At 46.6% G+C, this 20,352-nt stretch overlaps 1 protein-coding gene across 3 annotated transcripts in view; it reads left to right on the forward strand.

Moving 5' to 3' along the window:
* DAP3 (death associated protein 3) overlaps positions 1–20,352 on the forward strand; it is a 43,597-nt gene that overhangs the window by 11,796 nt on the left and 11,449 nt on the right. Inside the window, exons 2-4 of one of the 3 annotated variants that reach the window (XM_062192446.1) lie at positions 10,704–10,758; positions 17,429–17,551; positions 19,062–19,163. In XM_062192446.1, the coding sequence (XP_062048430.1) occupies positions 10,704–10,758; positions 17,429–17,551; positions 19,062–19,163 (280 nt within the window). Of the gene's footprint in view, positions 1–10,703; positions 10,759–11,113; positions 11,262–17,428; positions 17,552–19,061; positions 19,164–20,352 lie in introns of those variants that run through there. The other 2 variants (XM_062192447.1, XM_062192448.1) reach the window with 2 other exon arrangements.

The raw sequence follows: 20,352 nt of genomic DNA on the forward strand, positions 1-20,352 counted from the left end.
TCCAGTGCTTTCCCAGATATATGAGCAGGGTGCTGGATCAGAAGTGGAGCAGGCTTTACTTGAACCAGCATGCATATGGGATGCCTGTGTCTCAAGCAGTGGCTTAAACCACTGCAACACAACTGTTTATTTGAGAGGCAGAGAGATGTGAACAGACAGATCTCTCTTCTGATGGTTCACTTCCAGATGCCCATGATGATCGGGACTGGACTAGGGCGAAAGCCAAGAGCCAGTCTCCTACATATGTGGCAGGGACACAGTTTACTTGAACCATTATCACTGCCTCCCAGGGTCTGCATTACTAGGAAGCTGAAGTCAGGAGCCAGAGCAGAGTATTCCTGATATCGTGCCCAAACCTCTCAAGTCGTGTCTTAAACACTAGGCAAAGACCCACCCCTCCACTTTCTGAATGGTACCATTGCAATTCAAGATTTTTAATAAAATTTATTTCTTTATTTGAAAGTGACAAAAGTGACAGAGAGGGAGAGAAATCTTCTTTCGATATGTTCCCTCTGCAAATGGCTGCCATGGCTGGGTCTGGCCCAGATTGATGCCAGGAGCCCAGAGCTCTGTGCAGATCTCCCCACAGGAGTGTCAGGGGCCCTAGAACTTGGACCATTTCTGCTGCCTTCCCAGGCACATTTGCAGGGAACTGGATCAGAAATGGAGCAGCCAGGACTTGAGCTGGCACTCTTTATATGGGTTTCAGGCAGTAGCTTAGCCCGCCAACCCCTGAAGTTTTTATTTTTACTTTTGTAAAGTGCTTTTGGTGTCATCTAAGGAGCCATTGATAGCCCAATGTCATATTTACCCCTACGTATTCTTCTTAGAATTTTATGAGTTAGTACTTACATTTAGACCTGTGTTCTGGGACTGAAATAGTGGTTAAAGACACTGCCTGCAATGTTGGCATCCTGCATGAGCACTGATTCGTGTCCAGGACACTCCACTTGTTTTTTTTTTTTTTAACAGGTAGAGTTAGACAATGAGAGAGACAGAGAGAAAGGTCTTCCTTCTGTTGGTTCACCCCCAAAATGGCCGCTACAGCCGGAGCTACGACAGTCCGAAGTCAGGAGCCAGGTGCTTCTTCCTGGTCTCCCATGCGGGTGCAGGGGCCCAAGCCATTGGGCCATCCTCCACTACCCTCCCGGGCCACAGCAGAGGGCTGGACTGGAAGAGGAACAACTGGGACTAGAACCCGACGCCCATATGGGATGCCGGCACTGCAGGTGGAGGATTAACCAAGTGAGCCACGGCGCTGGCCTCAGCCACTCCACTTCTGATCCAGCTCCCTGCTAATGTGCCTGGGAAAGCAGTGGAAGACGACCCAACCCTGGCTGTTGTGGCCATCTAGAGAGTGGACCAGCAGATGAAAGCTCACTTTCTCTCTCTGTAACTCAGAGTTTAAATAAATAAATAAATCTTTTAAAAAGCAAAAATCTGTGTTCTATTTTGAGCTCATTTGTGTGTATGATGTGAGGTAGCCATCTGTTTAGATTCTTTTGTATATGAATATCAGTTCCAGCAACATTTGTTGGAAAAACTATTCTCTATTATCTTGATACCCATAGAGAAAATTGGTTGACTATAAGGATGTGTTTCTGGACTCAGAATTGTGTTCCATTGATCTAAAGGTACATAGTTTAGACCACATGGGATCTATAGATATATTCCTGTACCACCTTTTTTTTTTTTTTTTTGACAGGCAGAGTGGACAGTGAGAGAGAGACAGAGAGAAAGGTCTTCCTTTTTTTTCTTTTTGACAGGCAGAGTGGTCAGTGAGAGAGAGACAGAGAGAAAGGTCTTCCTTTTGCCGTTGGTTCACCCTCCAGTGGCCGCCGCGGTTGGCGCGCTGCGGCCGCCGCACCGCGCTGTTCCGATGGCAGGAGCCAGGTGCTTCTCCTGGTCTCCCATGGGGTGCAGGACCCAAGGACCTGGGCCATCCTCCACTGCACTCCCTGACCACAGCAGAGAGCTGGCCTGGAAGAGGGGCAACCGGGACAGGATCGGTGCCCCGACTGGGACTAGAACCCGGTGTGCCGGCGCCGCAAGGCAGAGGATTAGCCTAGTGAGCCCTGGTGCCGGCCTCACCTTTTTTTTTTTTTTTTTTTTTTTTTTTAAGATTTACTCATTTGGCTGGCGCCGCGGCTCACTAGGCTAATCCTCCGCCTGCAGCGCCGACACCTGGGTTCTAGTCCCGGTCAGGGCGCCAGATCCTGTCCCGGTTGCTCGTCTTCCTGTCCAGCTCTCTGCTGTGGCCCTGGAAGGCAGTGGAGGATGGCCCAAGTGCTTGGGCCCTGCACCCGCATGGGAGACCAGGAAGAAGCACCTGGCTCCTGGCTTCAGATTGGCACAGCGCATCAGCCATAACGGCCATTTTGGGGGGTGAACCAACAGAAGGAAGACTTTTCTCTCTGTCTCTCACACTAACTCTGCCTGTCAAAAAAAAAAAAAAAAAAAAGATTTATTCATTTGAAAGGGAGAGTTACGCAGAGAGAGAGAGAGAGAGGTCTTCCATCTGCTGATTCAATCCCCAATTGGCTACAACAGCTGGAGCTGCGCTGATCCGGAGCCGGGAGCCAGGAGCTTCTTCCTGGTCTCCCATGTGGGTGCAGGGCCCAAGCACTTGGGCCATCCTCCACTACCCTCCTTGGCCACAGCAGAGAGCTGGACTAGAAGAGGAGCAACCGGGACTAGAGCCCGGTGCCCATATGGGATGCCAGCGCCACAGGCGGAGGATTAACCAAGTGAGCCATGGCGCTGGCCCCACCTTTTTGTATTTCAAGACTGTTTGGGCTGCCGGCGCCGTGGCTTAACAGGCTAATCCTCTGCCTTGCGGCGCCGGCACACCGGGTTCTAGTCCCGGTTGGGGCGCCGGATTCTATCCTGGTTGCCCCTCTTCCAGGCCAGCTCTCTGCTATGGGCCGAGAAGGCAGTGGAGGATGGCCCAAGTCCTTGGGCCCTGCACCCACATGGGAGACCAGGAGAAGCACCTGGCTCCTGGCTTCGGATCAGCGAGATGCGCCGGCCTCAGCGGCCATTGGAGGGTGAACCAATGGCAAAAAGGAAGACCTTTCTGTCTCTCTGTCTCTCTCTCTCTCACTATCCACTCTGCCTGTCAAAAAAAAAAAAAAAAAAAAAAGACTGTTTGGGCTGTTGTAGGTCCATTGCATTTTCCATAGGAGTTTTGAAATCACCTTGACAATTTTGTTTTATAGGTAGCAATATATTTTTTAAAAGAATTTTAATGATTTTAGTGAAGTGTGTTTGAGTATGAAAAGTGATATGCTACAGTTATAAAATAGTCACTCTTGGAAGCAAATGATGTGGCACAGTGGTTTAAGCCCATGGGATGCCTGTATCCCAGTCCAAGCCTTGGTTGCTATGCACTTCTAATCGAACTCCCTGCTAATGCATCCTGGGGAGGCAGCAGATGATGGCCCAGAATACTTGGTTTCCTGCCATCCACATGGAAGACCTGGATGGAGTTTTTGGTGCCTCATTTCAGCCTGTCCCAGCCCAGGCTTGCTGACATTTGGGGACTTAACTGACAGATGGAAGGGCCCTCTGTTCCCTCCCATTCACTCTTTTCTCTCATCTTTTCCTTCCCTCTCTCTCCTCTCCTTCCCTGCTCTCCCTTTATTCTCCCTTCCTTTGCCCTCCCCTCCCCTCCTCTCTCCTGCCCTCCCTCCTCTCCTCTCCCCTTCTCACCCTCCTTTCCCCTTCCCCTATTCTACTCCTCCCCTCCTCTCTTCTCCCCTTTTCCCTTCCCCCTTTTTTCTCTTCCCCTCCCTTCTTCCCACTCCAGTAAAATCTTTTTTAATAAATAAAGATTTTTAAATCATATTTGAACACTTGTGGTGTGGAAGATCAGTTGTAAACACAAGAGAAAGAACTAGGACAGTGGATGGAAGCTGCCAGGAGACATTTCACAGCACTGTGAAAGAACTTTCAGTACAAATGCTTGGAGACCACATGAACTGCCTCGTGAGTTCCTTGTCACTGGATTTGGTGATTGATGGTGTTGCACGTGCAGTGGCTAATGGGAACGGCTTTAGCGTCAAACACAGATCTCAGTTCTAAAATTGACACTTTTAGGCAGTACACCCAGGGACAGATTATTTAATCCATCCACCTTATTTTCATCTGAGGATAACAATGTCTATCTCATAGGATAATGCCTGTAAATTCCTTATTATAGAGCCTGTCTCTGAAAAAAATACTCAGTGGTTATTATTAGGGTTAATGTGGGACTAATTGCGTTTTGAAGTACTTCAGTTCTTAGACTAAATAACTTAACCTTAAGAATGTGTGATTGGCCGGGCGCCGCGGCTCACTGGGCTAATCCTCCGCCTTGCGGCACCGGCACACCGGGTTCTAGTCCCAGTCGGGGCACCGATCCTGTCCCGGTTGCCCCTCTTCCAGGCCAGCTCTCTGCTGAGGCCAGGGAGTGCAGTGGAGGATGGCCCAAGTCTTTGGGCCCTGCACCCCATGGGAGACCAGGAGAAGTACCTGGCTCCTGGCTTCGGATCAGTGCAGTGCACCGGCCGTAGCGCGCCTACCGCGGCGGCCATTGGAGGGTGAACCAATGGCAAAAGGAAGACCTTTCTCTCTGTCTCTCTCTCTCTCACTGTCCACTCTGCCTGTCAAAAAAAAAAAAAAAAAAAAAAGAATGGGTGATTGTCTTCTCATAAAAACGTGTACATGGGCAGGCCTGTGGCTCAGTGGGTTAAGATTCCGCCTGGGATGCCCCCATCCCTCACTGAATGCCATTTCAGTGCCAGTTATTCCACACTTGTGATCCAACTGCCTGCTGATGCACACCCTGGGAAGCTGCAGGTGATGACCTAAGTGCTTGCCAGATGAAGTTCCTGGCTTCTGGCTTTGGCCTGTAGTGGTTTGGCTTTTGTAGGCATTTGCGGAGTGAACCAGCAGATGGAAGATTCTCTGTCTCTCCCTCCCTTGTTACTGCTTTTCAAATAAAATAATATTTGTGAAAAAAGTACTCACAGTTGTTCATAGTAGCTTTATTTGTAATAGACAAAAACTGGGAATGAGTCCAGTGTTGTGGCACAGTGGATTAAGCCCCTGTTTGCAATACATATTCAAGTCTCAGCTGCTCCACTCCCTATCCAGCTTCCTGCTGATACATCTGGGAAAGCAGCAGATGATGGCCCCAGTACTTGGGCCCCTGCCATCTGCTTGGGAGAGATGGACAGCATTCCGGGTTCCTGGCTTCAGCCTGGCCCAGCCCCAGCTATTATGGCCATTTGGGGAGTGAACCAGCATAGGGAAGATTTCTTTCTCCCTCTCCCTCTTCTATCTCTCTGCATTTCAAATAAATGAATCTTTAACAGCAATAACAACAAAACTGGAAACAACCCAGAGTCCTTCAACATGTGAATGGTTCAGCTGTGGCACACAACTGAGCAGTACTCAGTAAACTATTGATATATGCAGTGTGCAACCTGAACTAATCTCCCAGGAAGTATGATGAGTAAAAATGGGCCCGAGGATCTGGCACTGTGACTTAGCAGGTAAATGATAAGGCAGAGAAAATCAGAATAGATAAAGAACAGGAGACAACAGGGCCTCACCCCAGCCTGTAGCGTAGTAAAGCTTCATGCTCACGGTCACTAGTGACCCTATGCCCCCGCATCAGCACCTCTACTGTGGTTTAGAAGAATGCTGTTAATACTGTTTCAGAGTAAAGGAATTTCAAGGCCTAGTAAACTTGGAAAATAGTAGTGAAAATTAAGTCTCTAATGTTGCTTTCCTCAAAGTTTTCAATATGCTAATGTGGGTTATAATTCAAGAAATGAGTAACTACAACATTTCCCTTATTTCTGTGGTCATGGAGGAAATTTATAGAAATAGTAGTCACTGGACTTACTTTGGGCACTTTAGGCCTCTGGTTTTTTGGTTTTTGGTTTTTTAAAGATTTATGTATTTATTTGAAAGAGAGAGAGAGAGAGAAGAGACAGAGATCCCCCATCCTCTGACTCACTTCTCAGCTGGCGGCAATGACCAGAGCTGATCCAGGCCCAGGCCAGGAGCCAGGAACTCCTCTCCCCCATCCCCTCCAGGTCTCCCTTGTGGGTGGCAGGAACCCAAGCATTCGGGCCATCATCAGCTGCCCGGTCCTGGCTTTTGCAGACATTCGGGAGGTGAACCAGCAGGTAGATGATCTCTTTCTCTCTCCCTCTCTCTCCCTCTCGCTGTTACTCTACCTTTCAAATCAAAATAAGTTTTTTAGAAATTACAACAAAAAAATCAGCCCCCTGTTCTACAGCCTTTGCCTCCCACACAAATACTTTCAGAGGTACTTGTTTCCAAATAATGCAGGCTTCTACTGATCTTAGCCTTACGTAATAAACTGACTTTTCATCATGCCGCCTTTCATATAACTAAATCTTAAGAAAAAGAGAGAAAGGAGAAAAATAGCCAAAATGAAGTAATACATGACCAAGAGATTTCATTTCTGGTTACTGTGTCACTACTGGATATTGAGAGTTGCTTTTTTTTTTTTTTTTTTTTGAGAGGTAGAGTTACAGACCGTGAGAGGGAGAGACAGAAAGGTCTTCCGTCCGCTGGTTCACTCCCCAAATGGCCGAAGCTGCACTGATCCGAAGCCAGGAGCCAGGGGCCTCTTCCTGGTCTCCCACACGGGTGCAGGGGCCCAAGGACTTGGGCCATCCTCCACTGCTTTCCCAGGCCATAGCAGAGAGCTGGATGAGAAGAGGAGCAGCCGGGACTAGAATAGGTGCCCATATGGGATGCTGGCGCTGCAGAGGGAGGATTAATCTACTGCACCACAGCACCAGCCCCGAGAGTTGCATTTAAATATAGTGGTGCTCTTTTATCTGTGCTTTTGAATTCTGGGTTTCATTTAACCCTCAGTCAACCATAGTTTGAAAATATTAAAGGAAGGGCCCAGCACTGTGAGGTAACAGGTAAAGCCGCCACCTGCAGTTGCTGGCATTCCATATGGGTGCCGGTTCAAGTCCCAGCTGCTCCACTTCCAATCTAGCTCTCACTATGGCCTGGGAAAACAGTGGAAGATGGCCTGAGTCCTTGGGCCCCTGTACCCATGTGGAGGAGGCTCCTGGCTCCTGGCTTCAGATCAGTCCAGCTCTGGCTGTTGCAGCCATTTGGGGAGTGAACCAGCAGATGGAAGATTTCTCTCTCTCTCTGCCTCTGCCTCTGCCTCTCTAACTTGCTGCCTTTCAAATAAATAAACCTTTAAGAAAATACTAAAGGAAAATTACAGTGATTAAAAAATCCAGGTTTTTTTTGTTTTTTGTTTTTTGACAGGCAGAGCGGACAGTAGAGGGAGACAGAGAGAAAGGTCTTCTTCCTTTTTGCCGTTGGTTCACCCTCCAATGGCCACTGCGGCCGGCGCACTGCGCTGTTCCGATGGCAGGAGCCAGGTGCTTCTCCTGGTCTCCCATGGGGTCCTTGGGCCATCCTCCACTGCACTCCCTGGCCACAGCAGAGAGCTGGCCTGGAAGAGGGGCAACCGGGACAGGATCAGTGCCCCGACCGGGACTAGAACCCGGTGTGCCGGCGCCGCAAGGCGGAGGATTAGCCTGTTAAGCCACGGCGCCGGCCCAAAAAATCCAGTCTTTAAACTGCATGCTGTTCTAAGCACAGTGAAATTCCATGCTATCCTACTGTATCCCTCTCTGTCTCACCTGGAAGGTGAGTCAATCCCATTGTCTAGAAGACCCATGCTTTATATGCTACCCACCCATTAGTTAGAACCATCTTTGTTACCAAATTGACAATCACTGTATCATAGTGTTTGTGTTTGAGTAGTGATGTTGACAATTTAGAAATGCCCAAGAGAAGCCATAGAGTGAAAAGGTATAAGTACTTTAAGAGGGTTTTTTTTTTTTTGTTTTATATTTTTACTTTTTTAATTGAAAGGCATAGTGACAGGGAGAGACAAAAAGATTTTCCATCCCTTGGTTCACTCCCTAAATGGTCACAATAGCCATGGCTGGGCCAGGCCGAAGCCAGGAGCCTAGACTAACTCTCTTACATGTGGGAGGGGCCCAAGCACTTGGCCATCTTCCACTGCCCTCCCCCCCCCCCAGGCACATAGCAGGGAGCTAGATCAGAAGTAGAGCAGCGGGCCAGCGCCGTGGCTCACTTGGTTAATCCTCCGCCTGCAGCACCGGCATCCCATATAGGCGATGGGTTTTAGTCCCGGTTGCTCCTCTTCCAGTCCAGCTCTCTGCTTGGCCCAGGAGGGTAGTGGAGGATGGCCCAAGTCCTTGGGCCACCCGCATGGGAGACCAGGAAGAAGCGCCTGGCTCCTGGCTTCGGATCAGCGCAGTGCCAGCCATCGCAGCCATTTGGGGAGTGAACCAACGGAAGGAAGACCTTTCTCTCTGTCTCTCTGTCTCTCTCTGTCTCTCTCTCATTGTCTATAACTCTACCTGTCAAAAAAAAAGAAAAAAAAAAAAGTGGAGCAGCCAGGAATCAAACTCACACTCAGATATAGGATGTCAAGATTGCAGGCAGCTCCTTGACTCTCTGCACCACGTCGCCAGCCCCACATTAATGTATTTTCACAGACAGGCTGATGTTGTGGTACAGTGAGTTAACCGTGCTGTTGGTTCAGTCCCTGCTGCTCGCTCCACTTCCCATCCAACTCCCTGCTAATGTGCTTGTGAAAGCAGTGGAGAGGCTGGCGCCGTGGCTCAACAGGCTAATCCTCCGCCTTGTGGTGCCGGCACACCGGGTTCTAGTCCCGGTTGGGGTGCCGGATTCTATCCCGGTTGCCCCTCTTCCAGGCCAGCTCTCTGCTGTGGCCCGGGAAGGCAGTGGAGGATGGCCCAAGTGCTTGGGCCCTGCACCCACATGGGAGACCAGGAGAAGCACCTGGCTCCTGGCTTTGGATCAGCGAGATGCGCCGGCCTCAGCGGCCATTGGAGGGTGAACCAATAGCAAAAAGGAAGACCTTTCTCTCTGTCTCTCTCTCTCTCACTATCCACTCTGCCTGTCAAAAAAAAAAAAAAATATATATATATATATATATATATATCAAAAAAAAGAAAAAGAAAGCAGTGGAGGGTGGCCCAAGTACCTGGGCCCCTGCCACTCATGTGGGAGACCTGGGTGGAGTTCCAGGCTCCTGTCTTCAATTTGGCCTAGCCCTTGCTGTTGCAGCCATTTGGGGAATAAACCAGCTGGTGGAAGATCTTTCTGCCTCCCTACCTCTCTGTAGCTCTGTCTTTCAAATAAGTGAGTCTTTTAAAAAAATATTTTTGAGAGACCACATCAATATAACTTTTGTTATATTAGATTGTTCTAATTGTTCTATTTTATTACTACTTATTGTTAATCTCTTACTTTGCCTAATTTATAAATTAAACTTCATCGTAAGTATGTATGTATAGGAAAAAACAGCATACATAGGATTTCAAACATTCACTAGGGGTACGTTTTCCATGAACCTTTAGAAATTTTTTTTTTTTTTTTGGACAGGCAGAGTGGACAGTGAGAGAGAGAGAGACAGGGAAAAAGGTCTTCCTTTGCTGTTGGTTCACCCCCCAATGGCCGCTGCGGCCGGTGTACTGTGGTCAGCGCACCGCGCTGATCCGAAGCCAGGATCCAGGTGCTTCTCCTGGTCTCCCATGTTGGGTGCAGGGCCCAAGCACTTGGACCATCCTCCACTGCCTTCCCGGGCCACAGCAGAGAGCTGGACAGGAAGAAGGGCAACTGGGACAGAATCTGGCACCCCAACCGGGACTAGAACCTGGGGTGCCGGCGCCACAGGCGGAGGATTAGCCTATTGAGCCACGGAAATATTTTTGTTTTTATTTCTCAGTGTACATGTATGAGTGCTTTTCTAGAATAAGTATGAGGGAAAAGAATATCTGGGTCATTGACTTGTGTGTTTTCAACTTTGCAAAGATAATGAGAAGTTTGCTTTCTAAGATATTCATATTTATCTGTCCACTGACAGTGTTTGAAAATCCCTAATGTTTCATAGCCTCTTTAACATTTGCTGTTGTCAGAATTTAATTTTTTTTATTTTCTATTTTTTCCCTGTTTTTTTGTTGTGAATGGTACTTCACTGTTTGGTTTTAATTTGCATTTTCTTGATTTGTAATGAGATTGTGAATCTTTTCCTGTGTTTACTAACCATTTGTGTCCTTTTCTATGAAATGCCTGTCCATCCATGTCTTCTCATTTTTCTTCTTCTTCTTCTTCTTTTTTTTTTTTTTTTTTTTTTTTTTTTTTTTTTTTTTGACAGGCGGAGTGGACAGTAAGAGACAGAGAGAAAGGTCTTCCTTTTCCGTTGGTTCACCCTCCAATGGCCGCTGCGGCCGGCACACTACGGCCGGCGCACTGCGCTGATCCGAAGCCAGGAGCCAGGTGCTTCTCCTGGTCTCCCATGCGGGTGCAGGGCCCAAGCACTTGGGCCATCCTCCACTGCCTTCCCGGGCCATAGCAGAGAGCTGGCCTGGAAGAGGAGCAACTGGGACAGAATCCAGCGCCCCGACCAGGACTAGAACCTGGTGTGCTGGCGCCGCAGGCGGAGGATTAGCCTATTGAGCTACCGCGGCACCGGCTTCTCATTTTTCTTTATCAATTTGTAGGCAGTTATGTAGTCTAGATATTGGTCCACTGTCAGTTTTAAATGTTGCAAATATCTTCCCAGTTGTGGCTTACATTTTCCCTTTCCTTAGGAGTACAAGGACAATGCTGAAAGAAATAACAAGACTTGCCTCCATGGTCCAAAAGGTGAGTCCTAATTGATCTGAACACTGTATGCAAATTGCCTTGAGGTAGGAGTCTTGTTTGTCGGTGGATTTTCTATATCCAGAATCAAAAGCTCCAGAGAACTTGTGCTGACTAGTGTTTGAGTTGATGACTTTACACTCCAAAGAAAGTCACAGTTCCATTTCTCTACCCACGTACTTCCCTCCCAGCTGCCCTCCGATTTTTCAAGTAATAGGTCTTACAATAGTCATGCTTGAGAATTCACCATGGGAAAGAATAATTAATAACTTTCTAAAAGAAAATTCTCATGACCAACCCATGAAGTAAACAGTATGTTATTTCACAGATGCAGAATCTGAGAATTCACACGGCTCCAGTGTCTTCCCCAGGCCGTGACGTTGTAACACCCAGGCTGGGTGTCAGATCTGTCTGACTGCAGAGCTTCTGGCCTGTGTGCCCTGTGCCATGTTGCAGCTTAGTGTTCATGTTTTCCAGAACCTCTTGGTCCAGCAGTGGAAACATGAGTAAGTAATCTGGAGCTAGAACACCACCCAGGAGTAAAACCTCGCATTCATTAGTGGAGCCCAGAGGAAGTCCTTCCAGAGCTAAAGCCTGAAGGATGAGAACTTAGCCAGAAGGGCTTGGTCACTCGGACATGAACATTTAATTCCAGATGGGGGTTCCTAGCAAAAGAGCTCTCTGCTTGTATTGTCCCCCCAGTCTGGGGAGCAGGCAAGAATGCTGTGAAAATCCTACATACGGGAGTTACCATTGTGGCACAAGAGGTTAAGTCACTGTCTATGACACTGGCATTCCATATGAGCTTTGGTTTGAGTCCCAGCTACTCTACTTCTGCTCTAGCTCCCTGCTGATGTGTCTGGGAAAGCAACAGAAGATGGTGCAACTATTTGGAACCCTGCTACCCTCCTGGGAGACATTGATGGAGTTCCAGGCTCCAGGCTTTGGCCTGGCCAAGCCCTGGCTGTTGGAGCCATCTGGGGATTGAACCAGTGGATAGAAGAGTTTTCTCTCCATCACCCCCCCCCAACTCTGCCTTTCAAATAAATAAAATAAATATTTTTTTAAAAAAGAAAGGAAATCCCATGCACGGGGACAGGCATTGTGGTACAGCAGTTGAGCTGCCACCTGTGATGCCAGCATCCCATGTGAGCGCTAGGTTGAGTCCCGGGTGCTCCACTTGTGATCCAGCTCCCTGCTAATGCACCTGAAAAAACAAGTACTTGAGCCCTGCCCCCTACATGGGAGACCAGCATGGAGTTCCTGGCTCCTGTCTTCTGCCTGACCCAGCTCTGGCTGTGGCTGCCATTTGGGGAATGAACCAGCAGAGGAAGATCTGTCTGTCTCTTCCTTTCTCTGTAACTCTCTCTTTCAAACAAATAAATATTAAAAATGAAAAAAATCCTGTGTATGTAAAATATTATTATAAAATTATATAAAAACAAGGATCAAAAGGTAGATGGAGGGGCCGGCGCCGTGGCTCACTTGGTTAATCCCCTGCCTGCAACGCTGGCATCCCATATGGGTGCTGGGTTCTAGTCCTGGCTGCTCCTCTTCCAGTCCAGCTCTCTGCTGTGGCCCGGGAAGGCAGTGGAGGATGGCCCAAGTGCTTAGGCCCTTGCACCCACATGGGAGACCAGGAGGAAGCACCTGGCTCCTAACTTCGGATCGGCGTAGTTCCGGCCATAGCAGCCATTTGGGGGGTGAACCAATGGAGGGAAGACCTTTCTCTCTGTCTCTCTCTCTCTCTCTCTCTCTCTCTCATTGTCTATAACTCTACCTGTCCAAAAAAAAAAAAAAAAAAAAAATTTGTCTTATTCATGTCCAAGAGATGAATATTTAAAAAAAAAAAAAAAAAAGGTAGAGGGATTCTGGCCTCAGTGGATCATATTACACGGCTAAAATTTTCTTCTTCCTTAACACCAGACAAGGCAGACCTGAAGGTTGACTATAGATGATGGTGAGAAGAATTCTGTAGGTTGTGTAGTTTGGTTTCCGGGTAAGCTAGATCAGCCTATAAATGCCATCCTTTCAGGAACTATGTTCATTCTGGAACTGTGCAGAGGCAATTGTACATATGGTTGTTTTCCCTGGAAGCAAGAAACTAGCTGGATGGTGCCATTGTTAACACTAAGAAGTGAAGAATCCATTTTGCTGGTTTTTAATTTGCTGTAAAATCCTAACTAAAGTCATTAGTTTACTGTAGAGATAGCGCCACCATGTGGTCCTTCAATATTTTTGTTTTCCACTTTTTAAAGAGAGATGACGGTTTCCTTCCAGTAAATAAAATTGAGTTAATTCTAGCGCTAAGGTATATTATTTAGATTGCTATGCTGAGATACAAGGCCCCGGATTCTCAATGGCTTTACATAATGAAGGGTATTATTTGTGTTGTATGTATGTAGTTTTGTTTCGTTTTTGCTGTTTCTGTATTTCCAAGAGGCTTTGCAGACCAAGAGGAAAAATGGATATGGGGCAAAGGTTCACCTTTTTGGGATACCACCTTTCCATACAGCTTTTAACATTGCTACTGCAGGAGGAGAAAAGAGAATTTATTCCTATGCTGAAGTGGCTTTGACTAGAAATGACACGAGCTATTTGCACTTACAGCTCTTTAGATGAAAGTAATCACATGGCCCCAACCTATCTGCAAGAGAGGCTGAGAAATGTAGAGGAGTATTTGGATATTTGGCAGGCACTGCTGCCTCTGCTACAGATTCTTTTTTAAGATAATTCCTTGGCTTTTTTTTTAAAAAAAGGTTTATTTATTTATTTGAAAGGCAGAGTTAGAGAGAGGGAGAGAGAGAGAGAGAAAGTTCTTCTATTGCTGCCAAAGCTAGGAACCTGGGACTTCTTCCAGGTCTCCCACATGGGTGCCAGGCCCAAGCACTTGAGCCATCCTCCAGTTGCCTTCCCAGGAACATTAGCAGGGAGCTGGATCAGAAGTGGAGCAGTCGGATCATGAACTCAGCACCCATATGGGATGCAAGCACTGCAGAAGGTGGCGTAACCCACTACACTACAGCGCCAGCCCTGCTGCTATAAATTTATAATCATATATTCTCCCACAAAGTTGGGAGCAACTCTGTTACATAATATTATTACATTAAAATCCACAAGTGATGGTTCAGAGGTTTTGGATTATAGTTCACTATAGTTCGTAGTTGCTTGTAGAGCAGTTTGTTTTCACTTAGCTGGATGATGTATGTACTCTCTCACTACATGTCCTTTTTTTTAAGATTTATTTATTTATTTGAAAGGTGGAGTTACAGAGAGGTAGAAGCAGAGAGAAAGGTCTTCCATCCTCTGGTTCATTCCCCAGATGGCTGCAACGGTTGAAAGTGGGCCGATCCGAAGCAGGAGCCTGGAGCTTCTTCCAGGTCTCCCACATGGGTGCAGGGGCCCAAGAACTTGGGTCATCTTCTGCTGCTTTCCCAGGCCACAGCAGGGAGCTGGATTAGAAGTGGAGCAACTGGGTCTGGAACCAGCACCCATATGGGGTGCTGAAACTGCAGGCGGCGGCTTTATCCGCTATGCCACAGCACTGGCCCCTCACTACATGTCTTAATGAAAGATTCTTTATTCCAGGACACAATGTTAAGTAATTATGGTGTGTTAGTATGCAGAGAAGGAGATACAGTGGGTACTGGCATTGGGGCACAGCAGATTAAGCTGTAACCTGCAACACCAGCATCCCACATGGGTGCTAGTTTGAGTCCTGGCTGCTCCACTTCCAGTCCAGCTCCCTGCTAATGCACCTGGAAAAGCAGCAGAAAATAGTCCAAGCCCTGAGGCCCCTGTATTCACGTCAGAGACCCAGATGAAGCTCCAGGGTTCTGGCTTTGGCCTGGCCCAGTCCTGGCTATTGTCATTTGGCAAGTGAACCAGCAGATAGAAGATCTCTCTATCTCTGTAACTCTGACTTTCAAAGAAATAAACTAAGCGTTTTTGTTTTTTTGTGTTTTTTTAACTGATGAATAAAATCTGATCCCTTTGCTTTTCACTGTGTGGCCTTGAATGAGAGACATATGCATAAGGTAGCACAGTAGAATAGAGATTTTTTTAAGTCAGACAGACTTGGATGTCTATTTTTTTAAAGATTTATTTTCTTTATTTGAAAGGCAGAATTACAGATTTAAAGAGAGAGATCCTCCATCCACTTATTGACTCCCCAAATGGCGTCAATGACTGGGGCTGGACCAGACAAACCAGGACCCTGGAGCTTCTTCCAGGTCTCCCACATGGGTGGCAGGGGATCATGCATTTGGCCCATCCTGTGCTGCTTTCCCAGGCACATTAGCAGAGAGCTGGATTGGAGGTGGAGCAACGGGGGCTAGAACTGGCACGCCGCTTAACTCCTTATGCCACAGCACCAGCCTCTCTTCTGGGATTTTAGCTTGAAAGTAGTAGCTGTAAAATACTGTATTGCCTAGTAGCTAATAGATGCCCAATTAGCAGTAACCATAAGGGCAGTTCAAGACAGAGTAAAACTGCCATGCAGTTCAAAGAAAATGCTGTTAGCAGAGAGGGAAAGAGAAGTCCTTTTGATTGGAGTCTGGCTGGCAGATCTTCCCTGAGGATGTAACCTGCAGAAATAGTATGTACTTTGTGCACTGAAGAAGCTGCTTGGCAAGACTAGCTGTAAGTCTAAGGACTCTGCATCTTACCTATTAATTTATCAAGCAACTCTCATATCCCTGTTATCCTGCTTCCCCTGGCTTTGTGCCCTAAACTTTTCCCTGTAGTTGGCATCTTTTCACTTCTACAGAAGGCCTTTATTCTTAAGCTCAATTTTGGCGTTCTCTTCTTACCATTTTCTCAGCTTTGTCTCCTGAAATCCATACTTCTCCTCCCCCTCTCCTCCTGCCACTGAGTTGCCTGGAGAGCAGTTGCCTCTCACTTAGCTTGATGCTTTCCTTGCTCCCTCATCACATGTCTCCAGCGGGAAACTATATTCTAGGGCCAGAAGAGCAAGAATGTTATGGGGTATGACTAGAACTGTCAAACAGTGAGGAACATTACACTGTTCCCCTGACAACTGAAGTCGTTGTAATCACAGGACAGCTGAGAACTTCACAATACTGACTGTGGGCAAGTGCATTGAAAGAAATTTCCTGCCTTAGGTGGTTAATGGTAGTAGAAATCTTTGTCTGAACTGTTTGTTCCCATACGGGACAAAGCCCTTTTATGACAATATACAAACTGGATTAAATTCAGAAAAATCAGCAGTATGTTTGGATTTAGTGAATTATAACTATCAAGGATACTTTTTACATAAAATTAAAATGCATGTTAGAGACACATTTCCCTGTGCAGACGTTACTCACATCTTCAATGTTAGAGCAAACGTAAAAAGTCTGCTAGAGGGTTGGGCTTTAGCCTGGCAGTTAAGACACCAGTTAGGATGTCCGCGTCCCATGTCGAAGTACCTGAGTTCCATTCCTGGCTCTGGTTCCTGACTCTGGCTTCCCGCTGGAGCAGACCCTAGGAGGTAACAGTAATGACTCAGGTACTGGGTTCCTCCTACCCACGTGGGAGACAATTGAGTCCCTTTCTGGCTTCTGGCTTCTACCTGGCCAGCACAAATCATTGAGGTCATTTGGGGGAGTGAAAGCAGATGGGAGATGCTGCTGTCTCGGTTTGTTATCTGCCTCTGAAATAAAGTGTTTTAAAAAATATTTTAAAAGATGGACCAGGGCCGGTGCTGTGGCACCAGGTAAAGCCGCCACTTGCAGTGCCAACATCTTATATGGGTGCCAATTCGAGTCTCGGCTGCTCTACTTCTGATCTAGCTCTCAGCTATGGCCTGGGAAGGCAGTGGAGGATGGCCCAAGTCCTTGGGCCCCTGCACCTGCGTAGGGGACCCAAAAGAAGCTCAGATTGGCACAGCTCTGGCTATTGCGGCAATTGAGGAGTAAAGTAGCAAATGGAAGAGCTCTCTTTCTCTCTCTGTAACTCTGACTCTCAAATAAATAAATCTTTAAAAAAGATGAACCAGCATTATATCCCAGCAGGTTAATCTGCTGCTTGTGACAGGGTTCAAGTCCCAGCTGCTGTGCTTCCCATCCAGCTTCTGGCTAATGTGCCTGGGAAGACAGCAGAGGATGGCCAAGGGCTCGGGTCCCTGCCACCCATGTGGGAGACCAGGGTGGAGCCCCTGGCTTTAGCCTGGCCCAGATCTGGCTGTTGTAGCCGTTTGGGAAATAAACCAGTAGGTGGAAGATGTCTCTCCCTCTTTCTTTCTTTCTTTCTTTCTTTTTTTTTTTTTTTTTTTTTTTCAATTTGGCAGAGTTAGACAGAAAGGTCTTCCCTCCGCTGGTTCATCCCCCAAATGGCCGCTACGGCCGGAGCCATGCCGATCCGAAGCCAGGAGCCAGGTGCCTCCTCCTGGTCTCCCATGCAGTTACAAGGCCCAAGGACTTGGGTCATCCTCTACTGCCCTTCCGGGCCACAGCAGAGAGCTGGACTGGAAGAGGAGCAACTGGGACTAGAACCCAGCACCTATATGGGATGCCGGCGCCACAGGGGGAGGATTAGCCAAGTGAGCCACGGCACCAGCCCTCTCTCCCTCTGTTTCTGTCACTCTGACTTTCAAGTAGATTTTTTTTAAATGTTAAAATATTTTAAAAGAACCCTAGTAATTCCCAAAACACTAACGTGGTTTCTTTCACAGGTGGGACCTGGACGTATTTTGCACATGGGGACCCAGGCACCGCAAAGCATTGCTGCTCACCTAGATAACCAGGTTCCAGTTGAGAGTCCTAGAGTGGTTTCCTGCACCAATGAGAGTGATCCGGTAAGCTGCTAATGTGTACGTGAGGCTTCTCAGAGCTTGTGATTTGTGTTGCTATCCTCGTTGTATGTATCAGGAAAACTGAAACATAAAACACTAATAAGTAGATTTCATATCCTTATATGAGAGTGTGCCTGAGATGGCACCCTGACCTCCCTGTTGGATACTCTCATCACATAAAGCACTCAGGGCGGGCCACATCTGCTCTGAGTGAATCCATCCTGGTGAACTCACCTACTGCCAAGAATTTTGCTGAGCCCTAAGTTGTATTTATGAAATTTGTGCTCATTAAATAAAAGGTTTCTTTGGGCGGGGGGGGAGAAAAAGTGCATATTGGGCAGGCACTATGGTACAGCAGATTCAGCCACCACTTGGGATGCCCACACCCTTTTTTGAGTCCCAGCTACTCTGCACTTCTAATCTATCTTCCTACTAATGTGCATACTGGGAAGCAACAAGTGATGGCTAAGTCATCTTACTGACTTTATTGTATGTTGGGTGGCAGACTTTTCCCTAAAGGCCAGATAATAAATATTGTAGGCATATGAAACTGTGACAGTCTTACAGCTTCTCAACTCGGCTATAAACAAGTAGGTGTGACTGTGTTCTATTAACACTTTTTACAAAGTGGGGGACTAGCTAAAGCTTACCTAGCCCTGCTATGGAGGATCCTAAAGAAATCAAATTTCTTGCCCCAGAACACAGCAGGGCAAGTATAGAGCCCAGTTTTCCTAATACCCATGTAATGCCAATTTCTGCCTTTGTAAGAGGATTTTCCAGTGTCCAGAGGGACAGCCAACGTGATTTTTACTAGAAGAGCAGCACTGGAAGTTGTCAGCAGAGGCCAGGATTCCAGCAGTATCCAGTGCTGCATTTTCTAGCCCAGGTCCCATGAGATTGCATAATTACCCCTTTTCTTCCCTAGCATTGTTGCTGCCTCTCATAAATGGTATTAGTTGTGTGCACTGTGCTTTAACATGAAAGAAACCAACAGCTTTTTTGTCCTCACTCCTACCCTCTCCAGGTCTTTCCATCTTAATATTGCTGTGGGGAAGGAAATAAAATATGCATTACTCAAAACATCATCTCTGCAGAATGTGTTCTAAATAGGCCTTTAGCATTCACCTATTTTCACAAGCGAAAAATGAAATGGAATAAATGAATGAAGTCACTGAAGTGTCTTTCAGCTTCCTCTGTAATTGTCGTTCCTTTATCTACCAATTCCTCTGGGGTTTCTATGGAAACAGTAGCATGTAGATGATCTTGTCACATGACTGTAGCATCTCTGTACACAGCATAGAAGAATCCAGATGGCGAGAATTGTCTCTGTTATCCCCACATGTAGTGCTGAGACAGTGGCTTTACCGTTCAGATCACCACCTTTCTAGTAAATGCAAGGACACTGGATTTGGAGACAACAGCCAGCATTTGTGTCTAAGGCAAAAAAAAAATGGAAGATACCGTTTCCAAAGTCTTTGTCCCCATTGTACCTGTTTGTATTTTTCTTTCCTAGGCCAAGCATGGGGAGCAGCACGTGGGTCAGCATTACCGCGTTCCTCTCCAGGACGTGAAGACTGTGTTTCCCCATGGTCTGCCGCCTCGCTTTGTGAAGCAGGTGCTCCAAACCCAGAGCAGAACTGGGGAAGGGGGGCGGGGGGAGCTCAAAGTACAAGCTGCTGGGAGCACAAGGGCGTGGGGTTAAGTGAGTAGCAAACTATAAATATGAACTAGGAATCAATTCAACCCTTGATTGTCAGTTATGAATAGTACAGTTACTTTAAGCTAATGTTTATCTTCTGTTAGCCTCCTTAAGTCCTTTGTGGAGCTAGGTAAAGATTCTTATTTGAAAAAAAAAAAAAACTAGTGTTTTACTCAACAAATATCTAGAAACATTGGCATTCAAATGATTATTTAAATTTACTGTAACATTCACCTTGGGAAGATATGAAAATACTGCACAAAAACAAAATTGTAATACTTTCCTAAACCAAATTGAAGTGATATTTTGATTAGATGTATTGAGGTTATTCATTCTCACGGACTTTCAGAAAATGACTTTTGGCCATAACTTCAACCCAAAGAGTGTAATGCTGGATTGCTTTCTAGCCATAAAATGAATTCAGAATTAATGCAAACATAGTTCATTGGTACAACTGGATGAATTATTTTCTCCATGAGAAATTATTTTTTCAGCATCAGGCTTATCTGTGCAGGTGATTTTTAGCTTTGGAGCCAGATGATGTCATTTCTTGGCTGTGTTTATTGAGGGAAATTAGGTCGATAATAAGGGAATAGGGGTGAGCCCCTACTTGGAGTGCCTGCATCTCATATTGGCTTTTCTGCTTCAGATCCCAGCTACTCTGCTTCTCATCCAGCTTCCTGCTAGCGTGCACCCTGGGAGGCTGCAGGTGCTGGCTTCACTGGCCAGATCTCTGCCACAAACAAGGGAAGCGTGGATGGATTCTGTATTCTTGACTCAACCTCACGAGCCCTGACTGTTGCAGGCATTTGGGGAATGCACCAGCAGATAGAAGATTTCTGTCTCTGCCTTTCAAATAAAATGAAAAGAAGTTTTTTAAAAGTTTTAACCATCCCCAGTATGGAAGTTAAATGTAGATCATAGACAGCCTTGTCATCAAAAATTTTGTCAAGAGTGGAAATAAGACCCAACCAGAAGAAAATCCTCTATAATGGTCCTTTAAACTGCTTCAAGACATTCACAGCACTGTTTTTAACTTCAGCGTTGTGAGGACCTGTCTGTAATTAACCATTTAAAGTTACTTTTTTGACAGGCAGAGTGGATA

The sequence above is a fragment of the Lepus europaeus genome, chromosome 5 (genome assembly GCF_033115175.1).
Source record: "Lepus europaeus isolate LE1 chromosome 5, mLepTim1.pri, whole genome shotgun sequence".
In the NCBI taxonomy this organism is placed as follows: domain Eukaryota; kingdom Metazoa; phylum Chordata; class Mammalia; order Lagomorpha; family Leporidae; genus Lepus; species Lepus europaeus.